The 23877-nt window shown below is 52.0% G+C and overlaps 1 protein-coding gene across 1 annotated transcript in view; it reads left to right on the top strand.

The window, feature by feature from the left end:
* The window catches only part of Sptb (spectrin beta, erythrocytic), a 128314-nt gene that overhangs the window by 88754 nt on the left and 15683 nt on the right, over positions 1 to 23877 (top strand). Inside the window, exons 17-33 of the mRNA XM_029540685.1 lie at positions 4850 to 5606; positions 5975 to 6177; positions 6260 to 6350; positions 7245 to 7391; positions 8823 to 9086; positions 9427 to 9633; positions 10055 to 10144; positions 12224 to 12502; positions 13127 to 13257; positions 14417 to 14621; positions 14869 to 15243; positions 16534 to 16778; positions 17957 to 18095; positions 18481 to 18565; positions 19654 to 19850; positions 20091 to 20140; positions 20614 to 20689. Of these exons, the coding sequence (XP_029396545.1) occupies positions 4850 to 5606; positions 5975 to 6177; positions 6260 to 6350; positions 7245 to 7391; positions 8823 to 9086; positions 9427 to 9633; positions 10055 to 10144; positions 12224 to 12502; positions 13127 to 13257; positions 14417 to 14621; positions 14869 to 15243; positions 16534 to 16778; positions 17957 to 18095; positions 18481 to 18565; positions 19654 to 19850; positions 20091 to 20140; positions 20614 to 20689 (3541 nt within the window). The remainder of the gene's footprint in view (positions 1 to 4849; positions 5607 to 5974; positions 6178 to 6259; positions 6351 to 7244; positions 7392 to 8822; positions 9087 to 9426; positions 9634 to 10054; positions 10145 to 12223; positions 12503 to 13126; positions 13258 to 14416; positions 14622 to 14868; positions 15244 to 16533; positions 16779 to 17956; positions 18096 to 18480; positions 18566 to 19653; positions 19851 to 20090; positions 20141 to 20613; positions 20690 to 23877) is intronic.

Raw genomic sequence — 23877 nt, 5'->3', positions numbered from 1 at the left:
CCCATGTGGGGCTGGCACACCCTGTGTGGGGCAGCTCTCTCATTTAGGATGTTTGGGCTGATGCGGAAGGATGGAAGTCTGTCTCTGATTCTGGCTTAGCTCCGCAGAGACAGCAAGACCTGCCCGGTTCATCTCACACTCATTTTGTACCTCCTCCTCAGGGCCACTTCTCTGATCCTGTCTCTCAGTGTGCTTCTCTTTCAACTATGTATTCCAAAGCCTGGCCGTGCTTAGCCCAGACAGACTCATCTGCCGTTGAAATACTCCCTCCCTCCTTTGTACTGGCTTAAGCTTAACATCCAACCTTTCATTTATTTTTTTAAAGGTGTATTAATTTTTGTGTGTATGAGCCTGTGTGTGTGTGTGTGTGTCTGTGTGTGTGTGTGTGTCTGTGTGTGTGTCTGTGTGTGTTTGCCATATTCATACCTGTACCCTCAGAGGGCAGAGGATTAGATTTTGTGGAACTGGAGCTAGAAACGTTTGCGGGTTGCTATGTGGGTGCTGGGAACTGAACCCAGGTCCTCTGCAAGAGCAGCCAGTGCTCTAACTACTCAGGCATCTCTCCAGCTCCTCTTACCTTGTATTTATAATTACAGTTCTGAAAGCTTAACACCAGGGAAATGTGTTTTGGTAGTTTTGCCGCTGTGTGAACATCATAGAGTACTGACAGGACCAGTACTGCTCAGGACCATCACCTCCTACACATATGATGCATACTCTGTTACTTCCAGGCCGTAGTGAACAAAACAGCATGAGATGAGGTTGGGATTGTAGGTTCAAGTGTAGTTAGTGTGCACAAGTTGAATCCCCAGGACCACCATCAGAAAAAACAGACGAGGTTTTCCTCATCAAACATCAGGAAAGCGATGCCATGAAATGATGACAAACACAAAGTCTGTGAGGCTGGGACTGGGCAGCACCGCATACTGCTTACAAGAAAACAGTACAAGAGGAACACATGCCCCAGAATAACAGTGAGAAGCGATGTGTAGCAAATGCATACGCCAGGAGCTTCATCGTTCGTCATTATCAAGCACAAAACAGGGGGAGCAGACAGGAAGGAGAACAAGCCCCCCAGTGGTCCCACAGTCTCCCCGAGACAGTGCCACCAGCTGGGGGCCACAGTTAGATGCCCAGGCATATGCGGGACAGTTCTCACTCAGATCACCACATCCTACTCCATGACCCCAGAGACTCATGCCTTATCCTAGTACAAAATGCATTCGGTCCCACTTCAAAAGTCCCCATCACCCCTGAGTCTCAACGCTGTTTTAAACTTCACAGTCTCTTCTGAGACTCAAGGCAATCTCTTAAGCGTAACCCCTGAAAAAAAAAATCAAAATATATAATTCCTACATGTAATGGCACAGAATATGCATCTCTATTCCAGAAGGGCACAGTGAAGAAACATTGGGCCAAAGCGAAACCCGACAGGGCGAACTCCAAACCCTATAGCTCGATGTCCAGTCTGAGAGAGCTCAGGGGCTTTAGGCGCCATCCCGCCAGCCCTGCTCTGCAGCGTGCTTCTCCCCCTTAGGCTGGTTCTACTTCCTGTGTGTAGCTCTTGGCATCTCCACCATCTTGGGGTTTCCATTGCAACCCAGGCTTCTTTTTCACAGCTTCATGTAATGACCTCTTAAGCTTGTCTTCTCAGGGCAGCCAATTAGGGCTTCCCCTGTCATAGGGCCCTAGAGTCAGCTGCTCTTTGATACAATGGAGGAAGACTCCTCAAATTCTTCGTTCTTGCCTTCTTTGTATCTCTAAAGTCAGTGTGTCACATGATGGCACTGCCAAGTTAGGCTACCAGCTTGGAATGGGCCCTGATGCCTGCTGTTTAAGCGTTAGGGCTCATGGGGGTGGGGGTGGAGGGTCAGGGAAGAATTGTGTGTGTGTGGTTTTTTGACACGGGGTTTCTTTGTGCAGCCCTGGCTGTTGTGTAACACACTATAGAAACCTGTCCTTGACCTCAGAGATCCGCCCACAGGCAACACTTTTTGTTGTTATTGTTGTTTTTTGTTTAGTTTTGTTTTGTTTTTTGAGACAGGGTTTCTCTGTGTAGCCCTCACTGTTCTGAAACTCTTTAGAGATCAGGCTGGCCTCGAACTCAGATCTGCCTGCCTCTGCCTTCTGAGAGCTGGGCTTAAAGGCAAGCACAACCAGTGCCCAGTTTAGCAGTGGCTTTCTAGGAGCCAAAACAAACAAACAACACACACACACACACACACACACACACACACATTCTTTCAGCTCTCTTCACAAGTTGGGAATTTAGCAGGGTGGAGTCTTGCCCTGAGGGTGCCCTTTTCCTTATTCCAGTGCAGCAAAGCCTCTCTATATGGCACCAGTCTCCTTAGCAACCCCTTCCACACTGCCCTCTTCAGAACATCAAGCCTACTGGCGCTCCTTTCTCTCTAAACCATGCATTTTGTATTTCTTTCTGCCCCACTTGCTCTCTTTCGTTGCAGAGCTGCCCAGGACTATCAGTAATGCCTAGGCCACAGACTGAGCAGACATCTAGTCTTGGCATTTCCTTCATCGAAGAAATTAGGTCATTACTTTTAAATTTAGCCTCAGGGAAGTTCTCACGACTTGGACATTTGCCAAGTTAATACAGGAACGGTCTGGGAGCCTGATGCAGTTCCCGCCCAGGCTTTCCTCTGAAACCTCTTGGGCTGGACCTCTGTAGTCCGAGTGGCTCTCAGCACCGCTGTCTTCCAGGCTCCTCCTAAAATGGCTTGTTAGGCTCTAACAACATCCTACTGCTTTTCTAGTCCTAAATTCCAAAGTCTTCCACATTCTTTCAAAAAACAAAACAAACAAACAAACAAACAAAAAAACCATCGTGGTTGAGTTTTTCAGAGCAGCAGCCAATCTCTGTTACTTTTCTGCTGTGGTGATAGAATACCAGACCAAGGCAATTTAGAAAAGCAAATTTCTAAAAGTGCTGGTTTGGGCCTAGTGGGAAGCAGCAGGAATAGGAAACTGGGAGCTCATATTCTAAACCCTAAGCGCTAAACAGAAAGAGTGAACGGGAAGTCTGTCCAAAGTGATATACTTCCTCAAACAAGGTTCATCCTTTCAGAGGTTCCATAACTCCTCCCAGACTGTGCCACCAACTGGGGACCAACTGTCCAGATACCTGAGCTGCGGGTGGTGGGGTAGGGGTGAGGAGTTTCTCATTCAAACCACCACACAAGCATTCAGTTTACTTTCCTGTGCTGTTTTTCAAACGGTGAGCAATGTGTAAGGAAGTCCCCGAAGGAGGTGTCTCCAGTTGTCCTGGCTGACAGGCAACGCATCTAAAGAGTCTTCTAAAGAGGTTTACTGGATGCTGCAGACTAATGGGAGACTCCAGCACGTTTGCCAGACCTCAGTATGTTTCCCGATTTCATAGCAGCATTGCGCCTGAAGGTGGCTGTCACTGTGCATTGCCGTGGCAGTCCCTCCTGGAGTTCTCTCTCTCTCTCTCTCTCTCTCTCTCTCTCTCTCTCTCTCTCTCTCGTTGCCCCCTTTCTCTTTTCACCAGGCCTCTTTTGTTTTTGTTTTGCGTTCAGGCCCTAGGGCACTTTGAGTGTGGCCCTGGGCATTTTCACACTTTCCCTAGAGAAGCTAGGGACTGTCCTGAAGCATTCTTGAAGTTAATAATGTGAGCTTTCTAGGTATTTCCAACATCTCTAAAACTCGGGGGAAATGGTATAAAGAGCGTCTCTGACTTGGGGCAGGGTAGAACCTGATGAACTGTGAGTGGTTGGCATCATAAGCAGGGAGCGCATTGGCAGGGGTGAGCGGGTAACGGACAGAGCTCGCTCTGTGAGTAAGAGGACCAGGGGTGAGTGGGTAACGGACAGAGCTCGCTCTGTGAGTAAGAGGACCAGGGGTGAGTGGGTAACGGACAGAGCTCGCTCTGTGAGTAAGAGGACCAGAATTCAGACCCCTAACACTCACATAAAAAAAACAGCCATGGCTACCTGCGATTGTATTCCCAGCATGGAGGTGGGGTGGGGTAGAGACAGGCAGCTGGCACTGCCAGCCAGCTGGCCTCACCAAAACCGCATACTAAGGTCTAGTGAGAGACTGTCTCAAAAAGTAAGATGGGGACTGACAGAGGAAAACCCCTGACATCCTCCTGTGGCCTCCACTTAACGCACACAGGGGAGCATGCCTGTATACACACATGGGCACAGACACCACACACGCACACACACACATGCACACATACCTATGACCAGGCACTGTGGCACTAATCCTGGCTACTCTGGACACTAAAGCAGGAGGCTTACCGAGACTAAGAGTCAGGAACCAGTCTAGGCAGCTCAAAGCTGCTACACACCTAGCTTAGCAGCATGCACTCTGTGGGGTTGGTTGTGTCTCCTGTGGTCACAGGGCTGACTGCTGGGAGTGTCAGCCGCTGCCACTGCTCGTTCCTACCCCAGCATCACACCTGATACTTCCAGCTCTGGCAACCGGCAAAACCCACAGCGCAGTTCCTGCTAAATACGTATTTGCCTTCATGCTAGCCAGAAGCCTAGCCATCATAGATCCCAGACTGTTGGTAGTTACCTGAAGTTCAACTGAACATTATGTATGGCTAGGACCACATCATTGCTTGACTTCTGAGAGTCAAGAACGTCAGGTTCTCTGTTAGGTATATCTTGGGTAAAATGGGACAAGTTAATTTTTGTTTACCTGCAGTTAAATTATATATTATATTTTGTTTGTTTATTTTGTAATATATGAGGTCTTTGGGGGAAGACTGATGGGAAATAGGGAAAGGGAACCCCTCGTTCTGTGTCTCCTCTGGGAACGGTGTGGTATCCATTCTCCCTTGGTCCTGTGTCTCCTCTGGCAGGTGGCAGGCCTTCCAGGCAGTGGTGTCAGAGCAGAGAGAGGCTGTGAACTCAGCTCTCCGAGTAAACAATTACTGTGTAGACTGTGAGGAGACCAGCAAGTGGATCATGGACAAGACGAAGGTTGTGGAATCTACCAAGGACTTGGGGCAGGACCTGGCAGGTGTCATTGCCATCCAGCGGAAGTTGTCAGGGTTGGAGCGGGATGTGTTGGCCATCCGGGATCGTGTGAGTGCCCTGGAACGGGAGTCCCAGTACTTGATGGAGTCACACCCTGAGCAGAAAGAGGACATTGGCCAGCGGCAAGCAGATGTGGAGAAGCTGTGGAAGGGCCTGCAAGATGCCTTGCAAGGTCAGGAGCTCTCCTTAGGCGAGGCCAGCAAGCTGCAGGCTTTCCTGCAAGATCTGGATGACTTCAAGGCCTGGTTGTCGATGGCCCAAAAGGCAGTGGCCTCTGAGGACATGCCTGAGTCACTCCCAGAGGCGGAGCAGCTCCTACAACAGCATGCAGCCATTAAGGAAGAGATTGATGCACACAGAGATGATTACCATAGGGTCAAAGCCTCTGGGGAGAAAGTGATCGAAGGCCAGACTGACCCAGATTACCAGCTTCTGGGCCAGCGGCTAGAGGGCCTAGATACTGACTGGGATGCTCTGCGCCGGATGTGGGAGAGCCGAGGGAACACGCTCAACCAGTGCCTGGGCTTCCAGGAGTTCCAGAAAGATGCCAAGCAGGCTGAAGCCATCCTCAGCAACCAGGTAGGAAGAAGCATACAGGGCTGGGTCAGGTGTGTCTCTCAGGAGACTTCACTAGTGGTGAGCTCTTCATAGTCACCAATTAAAGGAAATCGTCTGTGTTCTTTCCTTATCACATGCCTCCGGTCCCATGTCCCAAACTGTCTTGCTTTGGGTCATTTGGAAGCTAGAGTAGTGGACTTTACCCTGCATTGCTACCCTCTCCGTAGCTCTCACCACTGCCCATGCTTGCTGCCCAGGTGGGAGGAGGAGGCCAGGCCTGGGAAACAGAGCCTTCCTTATCTTTGCATTGCCCTGTAACCCGCACAGCTGCCTGTGGCGCCCTTGCTTAGCTCACCCTCAGGCCTCCTCTGGAAACTTTACCTTAACAGGAATACACTCTGGCTCACCTGGAGCCTCCGGACTCCCTGGCAGCTGCAGAGGCGGGCATCCGAAAGTTTGAGGATTTCTTGGTGTCTATGGAAAACAACCGAGATAAGGTCCTGAGCCCTGTGGACTCTGGCAGCAAGCTGGTGACTGAGGGCAACCTGTATTCGAACAAGATCAAGGAGAAGGTGCAGCTGATTGAAGACAGGTACCCTTAGGTCCATGACCGTCTGCTACACCGGGCAAGGGCCCCGGGCTTGGTGCTAGTGTGACTTCCTTTGACTTCCCAGGCACAAGAAGAACAATGAGAAGGCCCAGGAGGCTACAGTTCTTCTAAAGGACAACCTAGAGTTGCAGAACTTCCTCCAGAACTGCAAGGAGGTGAGGCCAACAGACAGGGTGCTCCTAAGATTTCAGTCTGAAGGACTCCTGTGTCAAGAGTGTCGGCATTACATGAGCTGGGGACTTAGGGTACTTAACTCGGTACTCCTCGACACCTTCTGTTCCACAGTTCTTTTCTACCCTCAGCCTCTAAGGCTGAAGTCATCCTTGGATTTGCCCAATCTAAGACAAGGAGTGGTCTGCGAACATTCTGGGTTGGAGTCACCTAAGCCTGGACAAGGCTACCTGCAAGGCTATGGGGTCTCGTATTCATCCACACGCAGTGCTCTTATGTAATGCCCTGTTGGTGCTGACTCGAAATCCGTAACGCTTTTTTGAGCACCTTCATTTTGTACTGGGCCCTAGAATTGTGGAACAAGTCTTGGTCCTGGTGCAGATTGCTAGGCCCCCGAGGGCAGGTGGGTGGGAACTTAGGAGAGAGTCTGCTGATGACACTTCCGGTGTGCTACATATCTTTCTCCGACTCCTTACTCTCCCCTCGGGCCTTCCTCTCGGCCCATATCACTCTGTTTCCATCTGCTGTGCCCTTGACCAGCCAGGATTGGCATGAGGCTAGGACATCTTGACAATATCAGACACACAACTCCCCCTTCCCCTTATTAATTATAGTTGCCTTTAACCTCTTCCTCATGTAACATTTCCTTGCTGTTTATTAATCATTTATCACCCCACTATCAGATGGATTAATCCATCTACCTATCTACTAAGAGTGTACTGAGTTACTGCAATGCCTCAGGCCTGTCCTAGGTCCTAGAAGTATGGAAAGAACAAACTCTCTCACACCCCACATGCTCTAGTAAGGAAGACACGGTAACCCTTTGACCTCCTGGACGTATACTCAGAAACCACAGGGCTCACTCTTTCTACCCACAGCTCACTCTCTGGATCAATGACAAGCTGCTGACATCTCCAGACGTCTCCTATGATGAAGCTCGCAACCTTCACAACAAATGGATGAAACACCAGGCATTTATGGCAGAGCTGGCTTCACACCAAGGGTGGCTTGAGAATATTGATGCAGTAAGTAGGCAGTCGGGTGATAGTACCGAGCTAAGTACCTGTGGCCCAGGCTTCATCCGGGACACAGAAGCTGCCCTGAAGCTTCCTGGACAGTGGAGAGCTTGGCCATGGAAATGAAACCTTTAGTGTTCTTGCTGTAGCTAGGCTCCTTAAGTCTGGTCAGAATAGCTAGGGTCCAGCAGCCAGCAGTCATTTCTGTTAGCCTTCTGGTATTGTGCTCTCCATTGTTTGGTTGGGCAAAGGCTAGCAGGAAGCAGCCATCCACGGGGCCCTTGTAAATGAAACTGTGGGAGCCACCTGTATCAGGCTCGCCCGTGGCCCAGGTCAGAGTGTGGCGGGGGTTCCACTTAGGGGACCTATTCCTTTGCTTTCCCTGCTGTGGCTGTCCAGGAAGAAGTAGGCTCAGTGTCCGCATGAAGCCGTGCCTAATAGTGCTTAGGGCATCGCTCTGGGAACCAGACTCAGTTCTCTTCCCTGCTCAGTTCTTTCTCCCTGAAACCGGGACAATAGCTCTCACCGACCCAGCTGGGAGCGCTGTGTGCTTGCAGGCAGAGAAAACACTTAGGAGAGTGTGTGACGATTGGGAAGCCATTGATGATCCTAACCACCATTAATAGAATATATATATATGCTTAGAGCCAAGTCCCATCACATTGTCCACACCCAAAACACAGGCATTTATACAGGGGAAACCAGGTCAGGCAGCCTTGGTGACCAACCTCTCTCTGAGGTGAAAGCGTGACTTCTGAATGTGTAAGAGGATGTTCCCTCGCTGTGAGTACCTGGATCTGATTTGTTTATTAGTGTATTTATTATTAATTTTTTTTAATGAAACAGAATTTTGCTCTGTACCCCAGGCTGCTCTCAAACTCACGATCTTCCCCCTTCAGCCTCCTGAGTGTAGGGATTACTACGATGTACCACTCCCTACTGACTCCTGATAGATTTTGATCTTTTTCTTTCCTTCTTTCCTGGGAGGAGGGTAACTGGGGGTTAAACCTCTGCCATTCAGCTAGATTCCCCCACACTACCCTCTTCTCATTTTTTAAATTTTGCGACAGGACCTCACTAAGTTGCCAAGGTTAGCCTTTAGTTTATTTTGTAAGTCAGGTTAGCCTTCAACTCACTCTCCTCTTGCCTCAGCTTCCTGAGTGCTGGTGTTAAAGGCCTGGCTCCTGAATGAATCTGATTTTTTTCTTTCAGTGTCAGCCCCTATGCTGGGATCTCTCTGAATCATTTGCTCCCCTGCCCCACCCCCATCTGTAGATAGCTTTAGAGTTTCAGAGTGATTTTTGGTATGGCCTCACCCTAGATCTGTGTTCATTCCGGGCCTTACCAACCTCCCCTCAGGATTTCTCTTGCAACTGCCTGGAGTGGGGCCCCTCCAAGGCTGCTGAAGCCCAGAGTGAACTCTGCTCCTTCCCCCCACAGGAGGGGAGGCAGCTGATGGCAGAGAAGCCCCAGTTCAAGGATGTGGTATCAGACAGGCTGGAAGCCCTGCACAAGCTCTGGGAGGAGCTGCAGACCACCGCCAAGGCGAAGGCGGAACAACTCTCCGCCGCGAGGAGCTCTGACCTGCGCCTGCAGACCCATGCCGACCTTAACAAATGGATCGGTGCCATGGAGGACCAGCTTCGATCAGACGACCTGGGCAAGGATCTCACCACTGTCAACCGGATGTTGGCTAAGTTGAAGGCACGTGAGCTGTACACTCAGTGTAGAAGGGATCTTAGGGAGCCAACCTGAACCCTTAAAGTAAGCGCGCCTTCTGTTCCTCTTAGCTTGACTTTGTATCATACAGAAATGCATCCTGATTCAGAAGCCGGCTCCTTCCCTTGGCTGGGTAGGACAGGAATCTAGTAAAAAGGCTCATGAGAAATACAGGAGACTGAGGAGGAGCAACCAGGGGGACTTCTTGGGGGAGGCCGTGCTTTAAATGGGCCTCAGAGGAAGGGTGGAAGACGGGTGGGTAGGTGGCTGGAGGCACACCCTCCAGGTATCACAGACAGTACTGACAGTGTTTCTCACGTCCCAGCGAGTGGAGGAACAAGTGAATTTGCGGAAGGAGGAGCTGGAGGAACTTTTTGCTGAGGCGCCCTCGCTAGGAGCGGAGACAGGAGACACGGACATGAGCATCGAAAAGCGGTTCCTAGACCTTCTAGAACCTCTGGGGAGGAGGAAGAAGCAGCTGGAATTGTCCAAAGCCAAGCTACAGATCAGCCGGGACTTAGAGGACGAGACGGTGCGCAGGCTGCAGCCTCCCTACCCCCCGGGGCTGAGGTGCCAGCTGCCGCAGGGGAAGCTGGCTGCTGCCCAGAGCAATTTTGGCAGCAGATGACTGGTCATCTTGCCCCTTATCTCATAGGGCTGCTTTAGAGATTTCGTTAAATTGAAAATCGGGGTGGATTCTTTGTGAACGGGAGCTTACAAGTCACTTGTTAGTACTGATGGGGAGGCTTTAGGAACAAGATTCTACTTTGGGATCAGGAACAGGTTATTTGGAACCTCAGTTTGAAATACCTGTCTGTAAAATGGGGGCAAGATCCGAAGGGGGGTGTTGGGAAGAACCAGGCAGCACCTTGTCTGGCTCTGTGTGGGTGTCCTGGAAAGGGTGGCTGTCTGTGATTGTTGTCAGCTATCCCCCTGCCTTCTGCTCTCTGCAGCTCTGGGTGGAAGAGAGGCTGCCACTGGCTCAGTCAGCTGACTATGGCACTAATCTGCAAACTGTGCAGCTGTTCATGAAGAAGAACCAGGTGAGTCTCATCTCACCAGCGCATCTGCCCCTGCTTAGTCCCGCCTGGCCCCGGGGGGTCTGGCCTAGCCATGATGTGCAAACGGCTGGTGACAGCAGATTGTTGCTCCTGATGGCAGCTTTCTGTCCCCTAAATTCATCTGAAATTTCAGTGCAGAGAGTGGAGGCTGGGCATCCTGCTAGTTAGGGATTTGGAACCACCAGACTCTACCAGGCTCAAATGAGTACCTGGCTTGGGGTGGGGGTGAGGAACAGGGGGTGTCCAGCCTGCTGTTGTAGTTCTATTTTTGGTGGCCTCCTCTTTTTTTTTTTTTTTCTTTTGGTTTTTCGAGACAGGGTTTCTCTGTATAGTCCTGGCTGTCCTGGAACTCACTTGGTAGACCAGGCTGGCCTCGAACTCAGAAATCCACCTGCCTCTGCCTCTCGAGTGCTGGGATTAAAGGCCTGCACCACCAGGCCCGGCTCTGGTGTTCTCCTCGGGGAGGCCACCAGCACCACAGCAGTCCCTTGTCCTCTTCTGGGACTAAACTTGGCTTACACAGCATCCTTAGGGTCTATAGATCCTGCTCTATAGACACATGACCATTCCTGTGAGGCTCAACCCCATTAGAAAGCCACTGAGTTTGGACTCTGAGTCCCAGAAGCAAGCATCTACTGAAACACTCCTTGAGGACAGATTAAGTGCTTGTGGCTGGAATCGCGAATGCTAGCAGGTATCAGGCTGCAGAGGGAGCCTGAGTCCTAAGAAAGCCAGCAGCATGGGATTACAGTGGTCTCATGCCTGCCCTGGGGTTGGTCTCTCAGGCCTTTCTCTAGAAATCAAGATTCTTAGTGTAAAATACAGTAACACACTCCAGCAGGGCAGGTGCTTGTGCATGTTGTTATTCATGTGTTCTAAGTGCTGGAAGTCGGTGCTCTGCCCACACCCGACCCTTGCTCCTGACTCTAGATGATTTTAAAGGCTTGGCGGAAATGGTCAAGGTGGAGGAGGCATAAGGAGCCCAAGAGTACATACTATCCCTAGAAAGCCCAAGAGTACATACTATCCCTAGAAAGCTTTTTGACCCCCGGAAAGGCAATCAAGTGTCAGGGCCTCCAGAAGAACAACGTAATAACCCAGTTATCAGAGTGTGTGGAAAAGACCATTTTGGTGGCCAAAGGCTCAAATAAGGAATAATGATATACAGTTCAGATGTGAGCCACAGACATGGAGACAGACGGAAGCTAAAGCATTCCACGAGGCGCTGGTAGCCTTCAGCTTGTTCTTTTACCTGGAGCAAAGACATGCTAACCTAAGATGGCAGTTGCAGGTCCTGAGGTTGTTTTCCTTTTCTTGAGCACAGACACGAAAATGAAGCTCTGAGGGTGTTCATGGCAGGAGTCAAGAGCATAGGGTTGGCCTGTGAGTGTAGCCTCAATGGTAGAGCCTTGCCAGCCATGCCCAAAGCCATGAGCCAGATCCACATACACTGGGCTTGTGGTGAACACCTGTAGCTCCAGTTTCCGGGCATGGTGGAGGCAGAAGGATCACAAGTTCAAGGCCAGACCAGAGCTACATAAGACCCTATTTCAAAAAGTGTGGTGGTGGGGTTGATGGATGGTATACTGGAGGGAGGGAGGGATCAGCAGCTAAGAGCACTTACTGATCTTTTAAAACACCCAAGTTCAATTCCCAGCACCTCCATCAGACAGCTCACAACTGTCTGTAACTCCCATTCAAGAGGATCTAACGCCCTCTTCTGGCCTCCACCGGTACCTGCAAATGTGTGGTATACACTCAGGCATACAAGTAGAAAGGAAAATTAATAAATAAAAAGTCTTTTTAAAAACACCAAGACTGCTACAGCTGTGTTCAGCCTCAGCCCTCCCTGCTTCCCGTTCACTGCCCCGTGCCAGCTTCCTGGGACTTGTCTGGGAAGAACACCTGCAGAGTGTAGGAGGACGCACATGGGGTGCTTAACATCCTGCCACAAGCAGTATTAAGGCTATCGCTTGCTCTGCCCTGGCAGGAAGGGGAGGGGCCCTGCTGCCTCTTCATTAGGGGCAAGGCTCTGCCTCTGAACCCTTCCTCTGGCCACAGACCCTACAGAATGAGATCCTAGGCCATGCACCACGGGTGGAGGATGTGCTACGTCGAGGGCAGGAGCTGGTGAAGGCGGCCGAGATCGACTGCCAAGACATCGAGGAGCGCCTGGGGCATCTGCAGAGCTCGTGGGACACGCTGCGGGAGGCAGCAGCGGGCAGGCTGCAGCGCCTGCGGGATGCTCACGAGGCACAGCAGTACTACCTGGATGCAGGCGAGGCCGAAGCATGGATCAGTGAGCAGGAGCTATATGTGTTCTCTGATGAACCCCCTAAGGTACATGGAGGGGGAGGGGCAGCGTCCGCCAGCCAGCTGAGCAGATAGGCAGAGCTGTGGTGGGCAAGCTCTTGGAGAGCCTGGAAATCCGGGTGTGTAAGAAAGTAAGGGCAAAGTATGGGTGTGTAAGGAATCCACAGAACCTTGCTCTTCTGTGGTACCCCTTAGGGCATCCCACTTCATTAAGAACATCCCTACCGTTTTCCGTCTCGCCACCAGGGGGTGTTCTACCCAAAGGCTCTTCATAGTCTGTTGTGGCCATGCTGTGAGGAGTGGCAAAGGACATAGGGGATCTGCAATGACCCTATTCTTTCCTCAGAAAAGCCACTGCCTATTTTGAGGACTGGGACAGGGTAGGTTACCTCCTTCAGGCCAGCTAATCCAGGACCTAGGAATTTTTCATGGGGACAGACTTTTTGGAGTTGGACCTGAAATGAAGGGCAGAAACAAAGTAAGACTCTAAAGAGCTGAGAGAGGAGAGGGGCTGGGGAGGCAGGAACAGGAAGGGAAGGAACGCGGCTTTCCCTCCGAGCCTGGCTTCCCAGAGCTTAGCTATAGCTTTCCAAAGACAGGAGTATGGAGGGGTAGGGCTCTGGTGTTCACTGTTAGCCTGCCCCCTCGCAGGATGAAGAGGGAGCCATTGTGATGCTCAAGCGGCACCTACGGCAGCAGCGCACCGTGGAGGAGTATGGACGGAATATCAAACAGCTGGCTGGCCGCGCCCAGAGCCTGCTGTCTGCAGGCCATCCCGAGGGGTACGTGTGCCTCCTGTGCCGTGCCGGCTTGGCCAGTTGTAGGCATCAGACCAGGAACCCTTCAGGTCCAAAGAGGGAGAAACAGGATTGGTTTCCCCAGAACTAGAGGTTTCTGGACTACTGGTTGTCCTTATTACATCTTGTTCCTTGGGTTGTGTCAAGGAGTCCTCCTCCAAGATAGGCCACCGAGACTGTGTTTGTATAAAGGTCAGAGTCCAAGTGCCCCTAGTGAGCTGAGAACTCCTGTCCTTTGAAGAGTTAGCCTGTACTAAGAGATTCTGAAGATCAAATCTGGTTTGGGTTTTGTTTTTTTGTTTTTTTTTGTTTTTTTTTTTCTCCATGTAGTCCTGCAACTCTCTCTGTAGACTAGGCTGCCCTCGAACTCACAGAAATCCACCTGCCTCTGCCTCCTGAATGCTGGAATTAAAAGCATGTACCACCACCACCACCTGGTTTTTTTTTATTTTTATTATTTATTTATTATGTATTTATTTATGTTTTAATGGTTCCAGAAAAAGAACTTCAAGACCTGGAAGCAGATCCTTAGGTAGGAGTCAGGTAGACACTGGCCAGACTTTAGACCTCACAGGCTGCTCCAGCCATGGCTCTGTTCTCAGCTACCATTAGTCCCTGCCCCCCCCCACACACACACACACTGTGTCTCCTTGGCAACCACCCCACACATCTCCCAGGGAGCCCCAAGAGTTGAGTCTCTGGTTCTGTCTTTTTCTGGAGAGCTAACTGGGGTCACTCCTGCTGAAGCTACACTGCTTCCTGCAGAGGTCAGTGGAGAAGATTCACTCTTCATGCTTGCATCTGTGACCTCCCCAGAGAGGCACTGTGAGAGGCACCATGTGGGGACAGAACTCCAACACAGCCCTGCTGTCCCCAGAGGCATTCCACCCTGAGGGGAGCAGGTATTCCTTTCTCCCCAATTCTTTTCCTGAAAAACAAACAAACAAACAAAAAAAGACAACAAAAACCAACCTGTAATTTCTGGGGCCAGCTACTCTGGGTTCTTCTGGTTTGTTTCATTGAACTGAGGATGGCACCTATGACCTCACACCTGCTCAGCAAGAGTTCTACCCCAGAGCTGCCCCCAGGCCTTGCCCTGGGTCTTGCTCACCTTCCTTACTGTGTGTCCTGATTTGGGTCCCAGGGAACAGATCATCAGACTCCAGGGGCAAGTGGATAAGCAGTATGCGGGGCTGAAGGACATGGCTGAGGAGCGGAGGCGGAGACTGGAGAACATGTACCACCTGTTCCAGCTGAAGAGAGAGGCTGACGACTTAGAGCAGTGGATTACGGAAAAAGAGATGGTGGCCTCATCCCAAGAAATGGGGCAGGACTTTGACCACGTGACTGTGAGTACCCACAGCAGCTTAAATCTTGGTCTTCCTCTTAAGTCAGTAGACGCAGGCAACCATCACTCCAGACCCGTATGACTCGTGTGCCAGCTGGGAGAAATTTCACAGAGATGCAGTCACACAAGTGGAGAACAGCGGACAGTCTACTCTGGGGAAAGTGTGACAGCTAGTTCCAGGTGGCCACAGTGACAACCTGGCAAAGTGACCCCGCCTGCTAACCACATTCTATCCGCCCCATATCCAGATGCTCCGTGACAAGTTCCGAGACTTTGCCCGGGAGACCGGGGCCATTGGGCAGGAGCGAGTGGACAACGTGAATACAATCATTGAGCGGCTCATCGATGCGGGCCACAGCGAGGCTGCCACCATCGCCGAGTGGAAGGATGGGCTCAATGACATGTGGGCGGACCTGCTGGAGCTCATTGACACCCGCATGCAGCTGCTGGCTGCCTCCTACGACCTGCACCGCTATTTCTACACAGGCACCGAGATCCTGGGCCTCATAGATGAGAAGCACAGAGAGCTGCCGGAGGACGTGGGGCTGGACGCCAGCACCGCTGAGTCCTTCCACCGGGTCCACACTGCCTTTGAGCGGGAGCTCCACCTCCTGGGAGTGCAGGTACCATCCACCCACTTCTACCCACTTCTCGTCTGCAACCACCTTCTCACCGTGTTGGTGTTGGGGGCCCCACTTGGCTCCTATAGGGGACCCTCTAGAATGGCCATCAGATTTTTCTTCTTTAGAGGACCAATGGCTCAGGACAGAGCGCAGCAGCTCTCAGACACTCGTTAGCTTCAGGCGTGGCTCTTGGCTTGTGCACAGCTTATCAGCTAATACACGGTGATTTTTCAGTAGCGGATATTATCTTAAGGGATGTGCATAGTGGCGGGATCTTCACAGGCTTCTCTAAGTAGGCACTCCTACTGTGTTTGCAGATGAAGACAGTGCAGTATAGAGTGTTGCCTGGGGAATAGTAGAGAGAAGGTGGAGCCAGAACCCAGGCCCTAGTGGGCTGGCTCTAGACCCCTCGGGGTTAGTTAGCTGCTAGACAGCTCTGCCTTTCATGGGGTTCTAGAGTCCCTAAAATCTACTCTCTGATCACTGGAGCATACCCCGATGACCTCTGCAGTCTCTCTGGATTCCTCGGAGCTTGATGTAATGGGCAGGGTCAGTGAGGGCTGCCGGCTGCGGGAGGCTCCCTTGGCTTCCAGTGGAGTTGGGAGAACTGGGCTGGCAGTACAGTCTCGAGCCAGCTCCACAGGACTCAGGAAGAGAACACTGAGGTAGCCTGGACCCTTGAGTTCATCTTAGGGATTTGTCCTCCAGCTGAAGGTGGGGCCTGGTGCGTAACTGTCATACCCGGAGTGGTGTCCGAGCTACTGAGTCAGGCAGAGCTCCATTGAGGAGTCAGGAGCGAGGTGTTATTGTTCCTGAGTTGGCCCCGGCCAAAGGATTTGGGGTAGGCCCATCCTTGAAGAGACAGCGTGTAAGGTGAATAAGAACCAGGCACTTGGTTACATAGTTCCAACCCCAGTTGTCCCCTTGGTTAGTGGGAGGAACCTGGGACCACCCACTTAGCATCCCTGTGCCTTGGTTTCCCCATCACAGATATAATAGTACCTCTTTGATAGACTGCAGTAAAGATGAAGAGCGTTGATTAAATTTCTAGGACTGTGCTTGGGTCAGTGGTTACTACCATTACTGCACTCCTGAGGAGGCCAAAGGGAACTGAGACCCTTTCTCCCTCAAACCCTGGGCCAGAGCCCAGCACATGCCCTGGACAGGCAGAGGTACTAGAGCAGGAACCCCTATCCTGAAGCACCCTGCAGTGGTGCCCTGGGGAGGACTCAGGAGGAGACAGACGGCCTTCCAGCCTCACACCTGAGATCCGGCTCTCCCTCATCACAGGTACAGCAGTTCCAGGACGTGGCCACCCGACTGCAGACAGCGTATGCTGGGGAGAAGGCAGATGCCATCCAGAGCAAGGAGCAGGAGGTGTCCGCGGCCTGGCAGGCACTGCTCGATGCGTGTGCCGGGCGCCGAGCTCAGCTGGTGGACACGGCGGACAAGTTCCGCTTCTTCAGCATGGTGCGAGACCTCCTCTCCTGGATGGAGAGCATCATCAGGCAGATCGAGACCCAGGAGAGACCCAGGTGAGGGGCGTCCTCGGGGATGCTCTTGCATATCCTAGGACACTCGAGGCTCCTCCAGGAGTGATCCCAGACTGGCCAGTGCACGGACGTTCCTGAGGGGTAGCAGAGACCTGAGCTGGGTGCAGGCAGGAACAGAGTGGTTCATCTTCTACTGGGAGAACTGACTGTTTGAAAGTAGTAGGATGAGGATACCGGTCATTTTGAATCTCCAAGGTGACCATGTCCACTATTGTCAGTGAAAGTACATGAGTCATATATCTGGATAGGCTGGAGACCATTCTTCTCTAACACTGGGGTGTCAAGGCCCCTCCCCTAAATAGTCATTATAAAGTTGACTGTCATTAAGAGGCAAGGTCAGGCTCATGGCTGTTGAAATCCTGCGGGGCTGGACCTCTACCTCAGCAAGTATTGGTGGTGACCTGTCTCTGTCCCTCCGCCCCAAGGAACTTGAACACTTTTATTGAGATGTAATTTGCATGCATGCTCTCCTTGTCCTTTCTAAAGTGTATCATCTGTGGTATTCATATATTTCCAATAGTTCAATCATTCCCTCACAATCAAAGTTAGTATATTTCATCACCACACATACACACACCCAAAGTAAGTCCTGGCCTGGCTGTGGCGGCACAGGTCTTTAACCTTAACACTCATGAAGCAGAGGCAGGCAGATAGATCTCGGATAATTCAGGGCCAGCCTGGTCTACAGAGCAAAGTTCAGGACGCCAGGGCTACACAAAGAATCCCTGTCTCTGGGAGGAAAAAAAACAAAACAAAACCAAAACACCATTACCATCCACAACACTCACTGCGCTCCCTGCCTCTGGCCCCTGGGCGGCTGCTTTTGTAGCCCCGTCTCTCTGTCCACCTAGTTGCTGTGTTTTGCATAAACAGTATTGAATAGTATATCGTCTCCCGTGACTGGCTGCTTTCCCTCAGCCTGTTTCAAGGATTTCACATAGCAAAGACTCAGTAATTCATTCAAACAATATTCCCAGGTTTTTGTAGGGTCCCTATGGTCCCTGCTGGGCCCCTGATCTGTGAAGACAGCGACACGTTAGTGTTACAGCTGGGACTGGAACAGAGAGGAGTTCCTGGCAGACAAGATTCCTCCAGGCAGGTCTGGGCGGCCCAATGTTGTCTCTCAAACTGCCTCTCGGCCCTGGCCCTCCTGTCCACAGGGATGTCTCCTCCGTGGAATTGCTCTTGAAGTATCATCAGGGCATCAAGGCGGAGATCAATACCAGGGCCAAGAACTTCAGCACCTGCCTAGAGCTTGGGGAGTCCCTGCTACAGAGGCAACACCAGGCCTCAGACGAGGTGGGTCTCTCCATGTCATTGTGCTCCCGCTGGCTGGCCAAGCAGGTTCAGGGAGCTGAGGTGCCTACAAGCCAGAGATCAGAGCCATCTCAAGCCCATCCCCTGCCTTAAGGAGTCAGGAGCTCCTAAAGGAGAGGAGGCTCATACCTGCCCAGTACCCACATAAGCCTGTCCTTGGAGCTGTTGCCTCTACCTCTCAGGTGACACACCTACAGGTACCTCAGAAGCACGAGGTGACTTGTCCAAGGCTAACCACTGGCAAGTACAGAGTCAAGACCTGAATCCAGGACCGTGTGACCCAGCTTGCTCTCCGCAGCTGTCTGTGCTGCCTCTGACAATGGGGAGCATCAGCAAAGCCTGGAGCCCTCCCCTTTCCTCTCCACAGATCCGGGAGAAATTGCAGCAAGTGATATCCAGGAGGCAGGAGATGAATGACAAGTGGGAGGCCCGCTCTGACAGGCTCCACATGCGTGAGTATAGCTCAGGGCTGGGGAACCTGAGGGCAGGGTCTAGCCGACCCTTATAGGGTGCCACACTGTGCCTGAAAGAAACTCCACGGCAGTACTCAGTGACAAAGCTCTGGGCCACTGGCCTGAGGAGAGTTTGTGCCCAGTTTGGTTCCCCTGTGGAGCTGTGGCTTGGGAAAGGCCAGAGGAGCTCTAGTTTCTCCTGAGTATTAGGCCTTCAGGTTGTCCTAAGGAGGTCAGGAGCTCTGTCCTCCAGCAGCTGGAGGCTGAGGTGAGGGGGAAGAAAACCTTACCTCTCAGGGAAGCTGCAAGCAGGGATAAAGCCAGGACTGGTTAGTTGGTCTCTGTGCTCGTTTGTCTGTGACTGTATGAGACAGATAAGGGAACGAGTTTGAGGCAGGGGATTGCTCCGTAAAGCAAGGCAGTATAAACCACAATGGAGCTGGTTCCGATGGTTGCTTTAAAAATATAACTCTGGCTGTGCATGGCGGCACACACCATGGACCTCAGCACTTAAGAAGTGGAGGAGAAGCCGGGTGTGGTGGCGCACGCCTTTAATCCCAGCACTTGGGAGGCAGAGGCAGGCGGATTTCTGAGTTCGAGGCCAGCCTGGTCTACAGAGTGAGTTCCAGGACAGCCAGGGCTACACAGAGAAACCCTGTCTCAAAAAACCAAAAAAAAAAAAAAAAAGAAGAAGAAGAAGTGGAGGAGAGAGGACTGAGTGGCTAGCCTGCGCTGAACACCGAGACCTGTCTCAAAGGCTAAGGGGGAGCGGTGAAGCGCCATGATAGAGTATTTACTCAGCATGAACAAGGGCCTGAGTTTGATACCCAGCACGACAAAAATAAAAATCAAATAGTGTACATTCATAAAATTTGACATGTAAGTAAATTGCTCGAGATGGGTGGGATATGCATGTAAAATTTTGTGTAGCTATGGAACCACTGGTAGAGATGGGGTGGGTCTCTAGTGTGGGGGGTGAAGTGGCTTTAGGCAGAAACTCACAGCTGAACAAGGTAGCCATAGGGCTGAGGGATACCTGAATGCTAACTTGGCCTTGTGGGTGGGTTCATGGCTCATTCTCATGGCAGTGCTGGAGGTGTGCCAGTTCTCGAGGGACGCCTCTGTGGCCGAGGCATGGTTGATTGCCCAGGAGCCTTATCTGGCCAGCCGGGACTTTGGACATACAGTGGACAGCGTGGAAAAGCTCATCAAGAGGCACGAGGCATTTGAGAAGTCCACAGCCAGCTGGGCAGAGCGCTTTGCTGCCCTGGAGAAGCCCACGACGGTGAGCTGAGGCCGTCTGGGGGACCGGGAGGGCGCAGCTATTGGGATGCTGTGGTACTGGCTCTCCTGTCCTGTACTCAGGCTGGTAAGGAGAGCACTGATGTAAACACCAAAGACCAACCATGTGACTCGGGCTGCAAACATTAGGGTGTGTTACAGTGCAGGGCCAAACTTAGGTCATCTGAGGATCAGCTCCACTGTGTGGCCGCTCGCTCTGACCCTTGACTTTTCCCTTCCCCAGCTTGAGCTTAAGGAACGCCAGACTCCAGAACGACCCACAGAGGAGCCTGGGTGAGTGTCAGCCCTGTGTTCCCCGTACAAGGAGCCAAGCATGCTGTCAAAGGGTGACTGGGGAGGAGGAAAAGGAAGCAGCTAACAAGAGCTGTCATGTGAACAAAAGAACCTTTGACCTCTCCTGGGTCCCCTGAGAGCACAACCCAGAATGTACAGAGCTCTGCTGCACCAGGCACAGAAACCTGAAGCCCAATATAGGAAGGAAGGGTTAGCTAACAGTGCCTGTTGCTAAGCCAGCCTTTCCCCTAGGCACTCCCGGGCACCGCCCTTAGGCCGCCTCCTGCAGAATTCATCCATTTCTGATGTGTCTACTTTCACTTTTCCCATGAAGCCATGGGCTGACTCCTTGCTGAGCACCTCTGGGAAGGAGCCAGGGATCATGCCTGAGCATGCTCTGTGCTCCCAGTGGGGGCAAAGCCAGGCCTTGCTGAGAGGCACCTGTCACTAAAGAGAGATTGTGTCTTCTTTAGGCCTCAAGAGGAGGAAGGCGAGACAGCTGGCGAGGCCCCCCAGGTCCACCACGCGGCCACAGAGAGAACATCCCCGGTCAGTTTCATGTCCCGCTTATCTAGTTCCTGGGAGTCGCTGCTGCCAGAGCCTGCTCACCCCTTCTAGACTCAGCCAGGGCAGAAGGAAGGCGAGGACAGGGTGTGCTTCCTGGTCCCCACCCTCATCCTGCCCACATGCCCCCTCTAGGAACCTCCTTCAGACCCGTCTACTTTTATACTTAGATTTTAATTCTTAAATAATTCCTCTCCTTCCAACCCAGAAGCCAGCCCACCAACATGATTCTACAAGTTTGGTTTTCTCTAGTCTAATAAATTTTATGGGATAAAGTCCGTCACCATCAGCACAGGGGAAACACTTTACCCAGAATTGATTCCGTTGGATACATGGTCTCTTTTCCCTTTTTCCTTCAAACCCCATCCTTAGCAGAGTGCCTTCTTCCACACATGCTGGCACATCCATGTACACAGGCGCACACACTCACGGACCGACAGACTGTCTCATCCTGCTGAACCACCCACATGCAGCGAGGGGTAGATATACACCCGCCTAGCAGATTTCTTTTCAGACAGAGCCCATCCCTCTATGGCTATAAGTCGTAAAGTTTGACAAGGGAGATGGTTCTAAGGCAGGGTTAGGCTTGAGTCCTGCAAGTGTGAAGGAGATCAGAGCTTTTAGTACTATGAGGAAGCCCCCAATTTATAGAACAGGGTTTAAAGAGGGGTTTAAAGAACAGTGGCTTCCAGAGGCCTGGGATGTATAGCCATAGGACTGTACCCAGAGCAGGTTTTCTTGGGCCCTGAGAGTCTGTTCAGGGGGCCTGGACAGCTGCGACTCAGGTTGGGGAAATGCTCTGGGGAGTAGCCATCTGAGAAGAACGCAGTCTGCATGTGGTTTGCACCACTGCATGGATCCCTGCGGCATGTGGCTTTGGGTATCAGTAGCAGCCGGCAACTTCATGTACTCCTTCTCTCAGAGCCCAGGTGGGTGTGGTGTACCGTGAGTAGTGATTTAGAAAGATTAGCATCCTTGGTGGGAATTTCTACTACATCAGCTACCCCTAGACAGACAGACAGACAGACAGACAGACAGACAGACAGNCAGACAGACAGACAGACAGACAGACAGGGAATTTCTACTACATCAGCTACCCCTAGACAACAGACACACACACACACACACACACACACACACACACACACACACACACACACACACACACTTCTCAGTTTCTTTGGTGCCATTTTCTGAGCTTGCACCGACCCATCCTGCTCAGCAGAGGGCACTGTTGGGCTCTGCTGGAAGACCGATCCTGCTGCCCTTCCCATACCGCCTATGGTAGACTGCCTTCCAGCTCCCTTTCCCAACATCAACTCCCCTGACCCCATTCCTCACCCCACTCCCACCAGAGGGAGAGAGAACTTCAGGGGCTATGGACTGTGAACAGGGCTGGAGCTGCCCCTGCCTCCTGCCTCCTGCCTCCACCCGCGCTTCTGCCCTGCATCCCTGTGTGTCTGCATGCCGTGGTGTCCCCGGTGTGCGGGCTTCATGACCACCTGAGCATCTCGACACCATTGTCTGTTGTGTACGTGTACGTTTGTGCAAATGTAACTACATGTGCACCTGAGCCACCTCCATCCGACACTTGAATATCACTGGGTTGGGAGGAATAAAATTTGCTTAAATCTGAGTGTTTCTCTGGGGGAGGAATGAGCCCCTGTGGGGGATCTTTGCTGAGGAACCAGCCACTCACCAGATTGGAAATGCAACCCATATCTGTACCAGAAAGCAACCAGATGGCTAATCAAATGAACACCAGGCCCAGGGCCTCTTGGAGACAGCCTTCTTCCTGCTGCAGCGTCTTCCCAAGCCTTAAAGATGCAGGAGGGAGGATGTAACTCCAAATCATCTTTGATATGAGAAAGAGGATGGCGCCCATGCAGACAGAAAGCCCAACCTTCCGGAGAGGTCCTCCCGAGCTCACTGCAGCCCCCCTTCACTGCCCTTAACAACCTCTGGCCCATCACAGGAAGGTTCAGTTGTCTGCTGCGCCTTCTCATGAATTGGCCTGGGATGCCATGGCTCTCCTGCTGGTCCTATCCTGTGCAGTCTGGTGTCGGGTCCTGTAGTATAGATACATGCCACATTGCTTCGTGTAAAAGCCCTTACTAATGCATGTCGCTTCCTGCTGGAGTTACGAATGGGAGTGGACCACGCACCCTTGCCCTGCCTGGATAGATGGCTCCCTGTGGGCCTCGATCCAGCCTTCCCCTTCCCGTGTGTGTACACGCAATGACTGAGCTGCCAACCCATCACTGTGCAATGCCACTACTGCCCCTCGCCTCTGCATGTTAGAGCGCATTCTGGTAAAAGCCGGACCCTCCCCACAGGTAAGTGTGAGGCCAAGCCAGAGGCACAAGGTATCACAAGAAGCAAGGGTCAGAATGTCTGGGGTCTGGTCTTGGGTTCTGGCTAGCCTGTGTAGGTTTGGAATCCTCCCCTTCCCCAAGACTCTTGCCTTTTTGTAGGGTGACAGAAAGTCCACATTCCCATGAGTCAGCGACGCAGCTTTTCAAGGGGGAGGCTGAGGAGATGGCTTTTCTATTCCTTCCATCTGCTCCTGACTGAGATTCCAGCAGATACAGCGAGATCAGGATGGGGAAGGAGAGGTCACAGCCTAGAGTGCCTGCCCTTGTCGCTCTCTGAGGAAAGGACTGAGATTCAAACTTACATAGCGCCAGAAGTGGAGCTCTGAGAGGGCCTTCAGCCAGAGCCTAATGCAGGAGGACTCTCTGGCAAGGGGCAGGCACCCTCTGTGCCTTATGTGCTTCCCTTCCCCTGGGAAAGATCCGGTCCTCTCCTGAATGTTCATCTTCCAGGCATTGCTCCGCAGCCAACCCAGAGTTGTGTTTGTGGAAGATGTTTCCTCCTAGGAGGAAGAGAGCGAGCTCTCATGGGGTTAAAGAGTGCCTGAGTTTCCCCAGGCTCAAGACCTCCTCCTACACACTGCTGTGCCACTGTTCCTGCAGGGATGCTGGGATGACAGGAGTGACACCCCTGAAAGACTCGGATGCTGCCGAGGGCTGTAGTGAGAAACAGTCTCGGTTTGGAACCAACCTAACCTTCCTGCCTCCAGGCCCCCAGGCTAGGCCCAGTGTGCGGTGCAGGGGGACCCTGGGGATCAAGGCCACTCCAGACAGTGTCAGAGTGGGTGCTACTCATGGTCA

Source organism: Mus pahari, chromosome 7 (genome assembly GCF_900095145.1).
Source record: "Mus pahari chromosome 7, PAHARI_EIJ_v1.1, whole genome shotgun sequence".
NCBI classification, from domain to species: Eukaryota; Metazoa; Chordata; class Mammalia; order Rodentia; family Muridae; genus Mus; species Mus pahari.
This window is presented reverse-complemented; position numbering and strand designations above follow the sequence as displayed.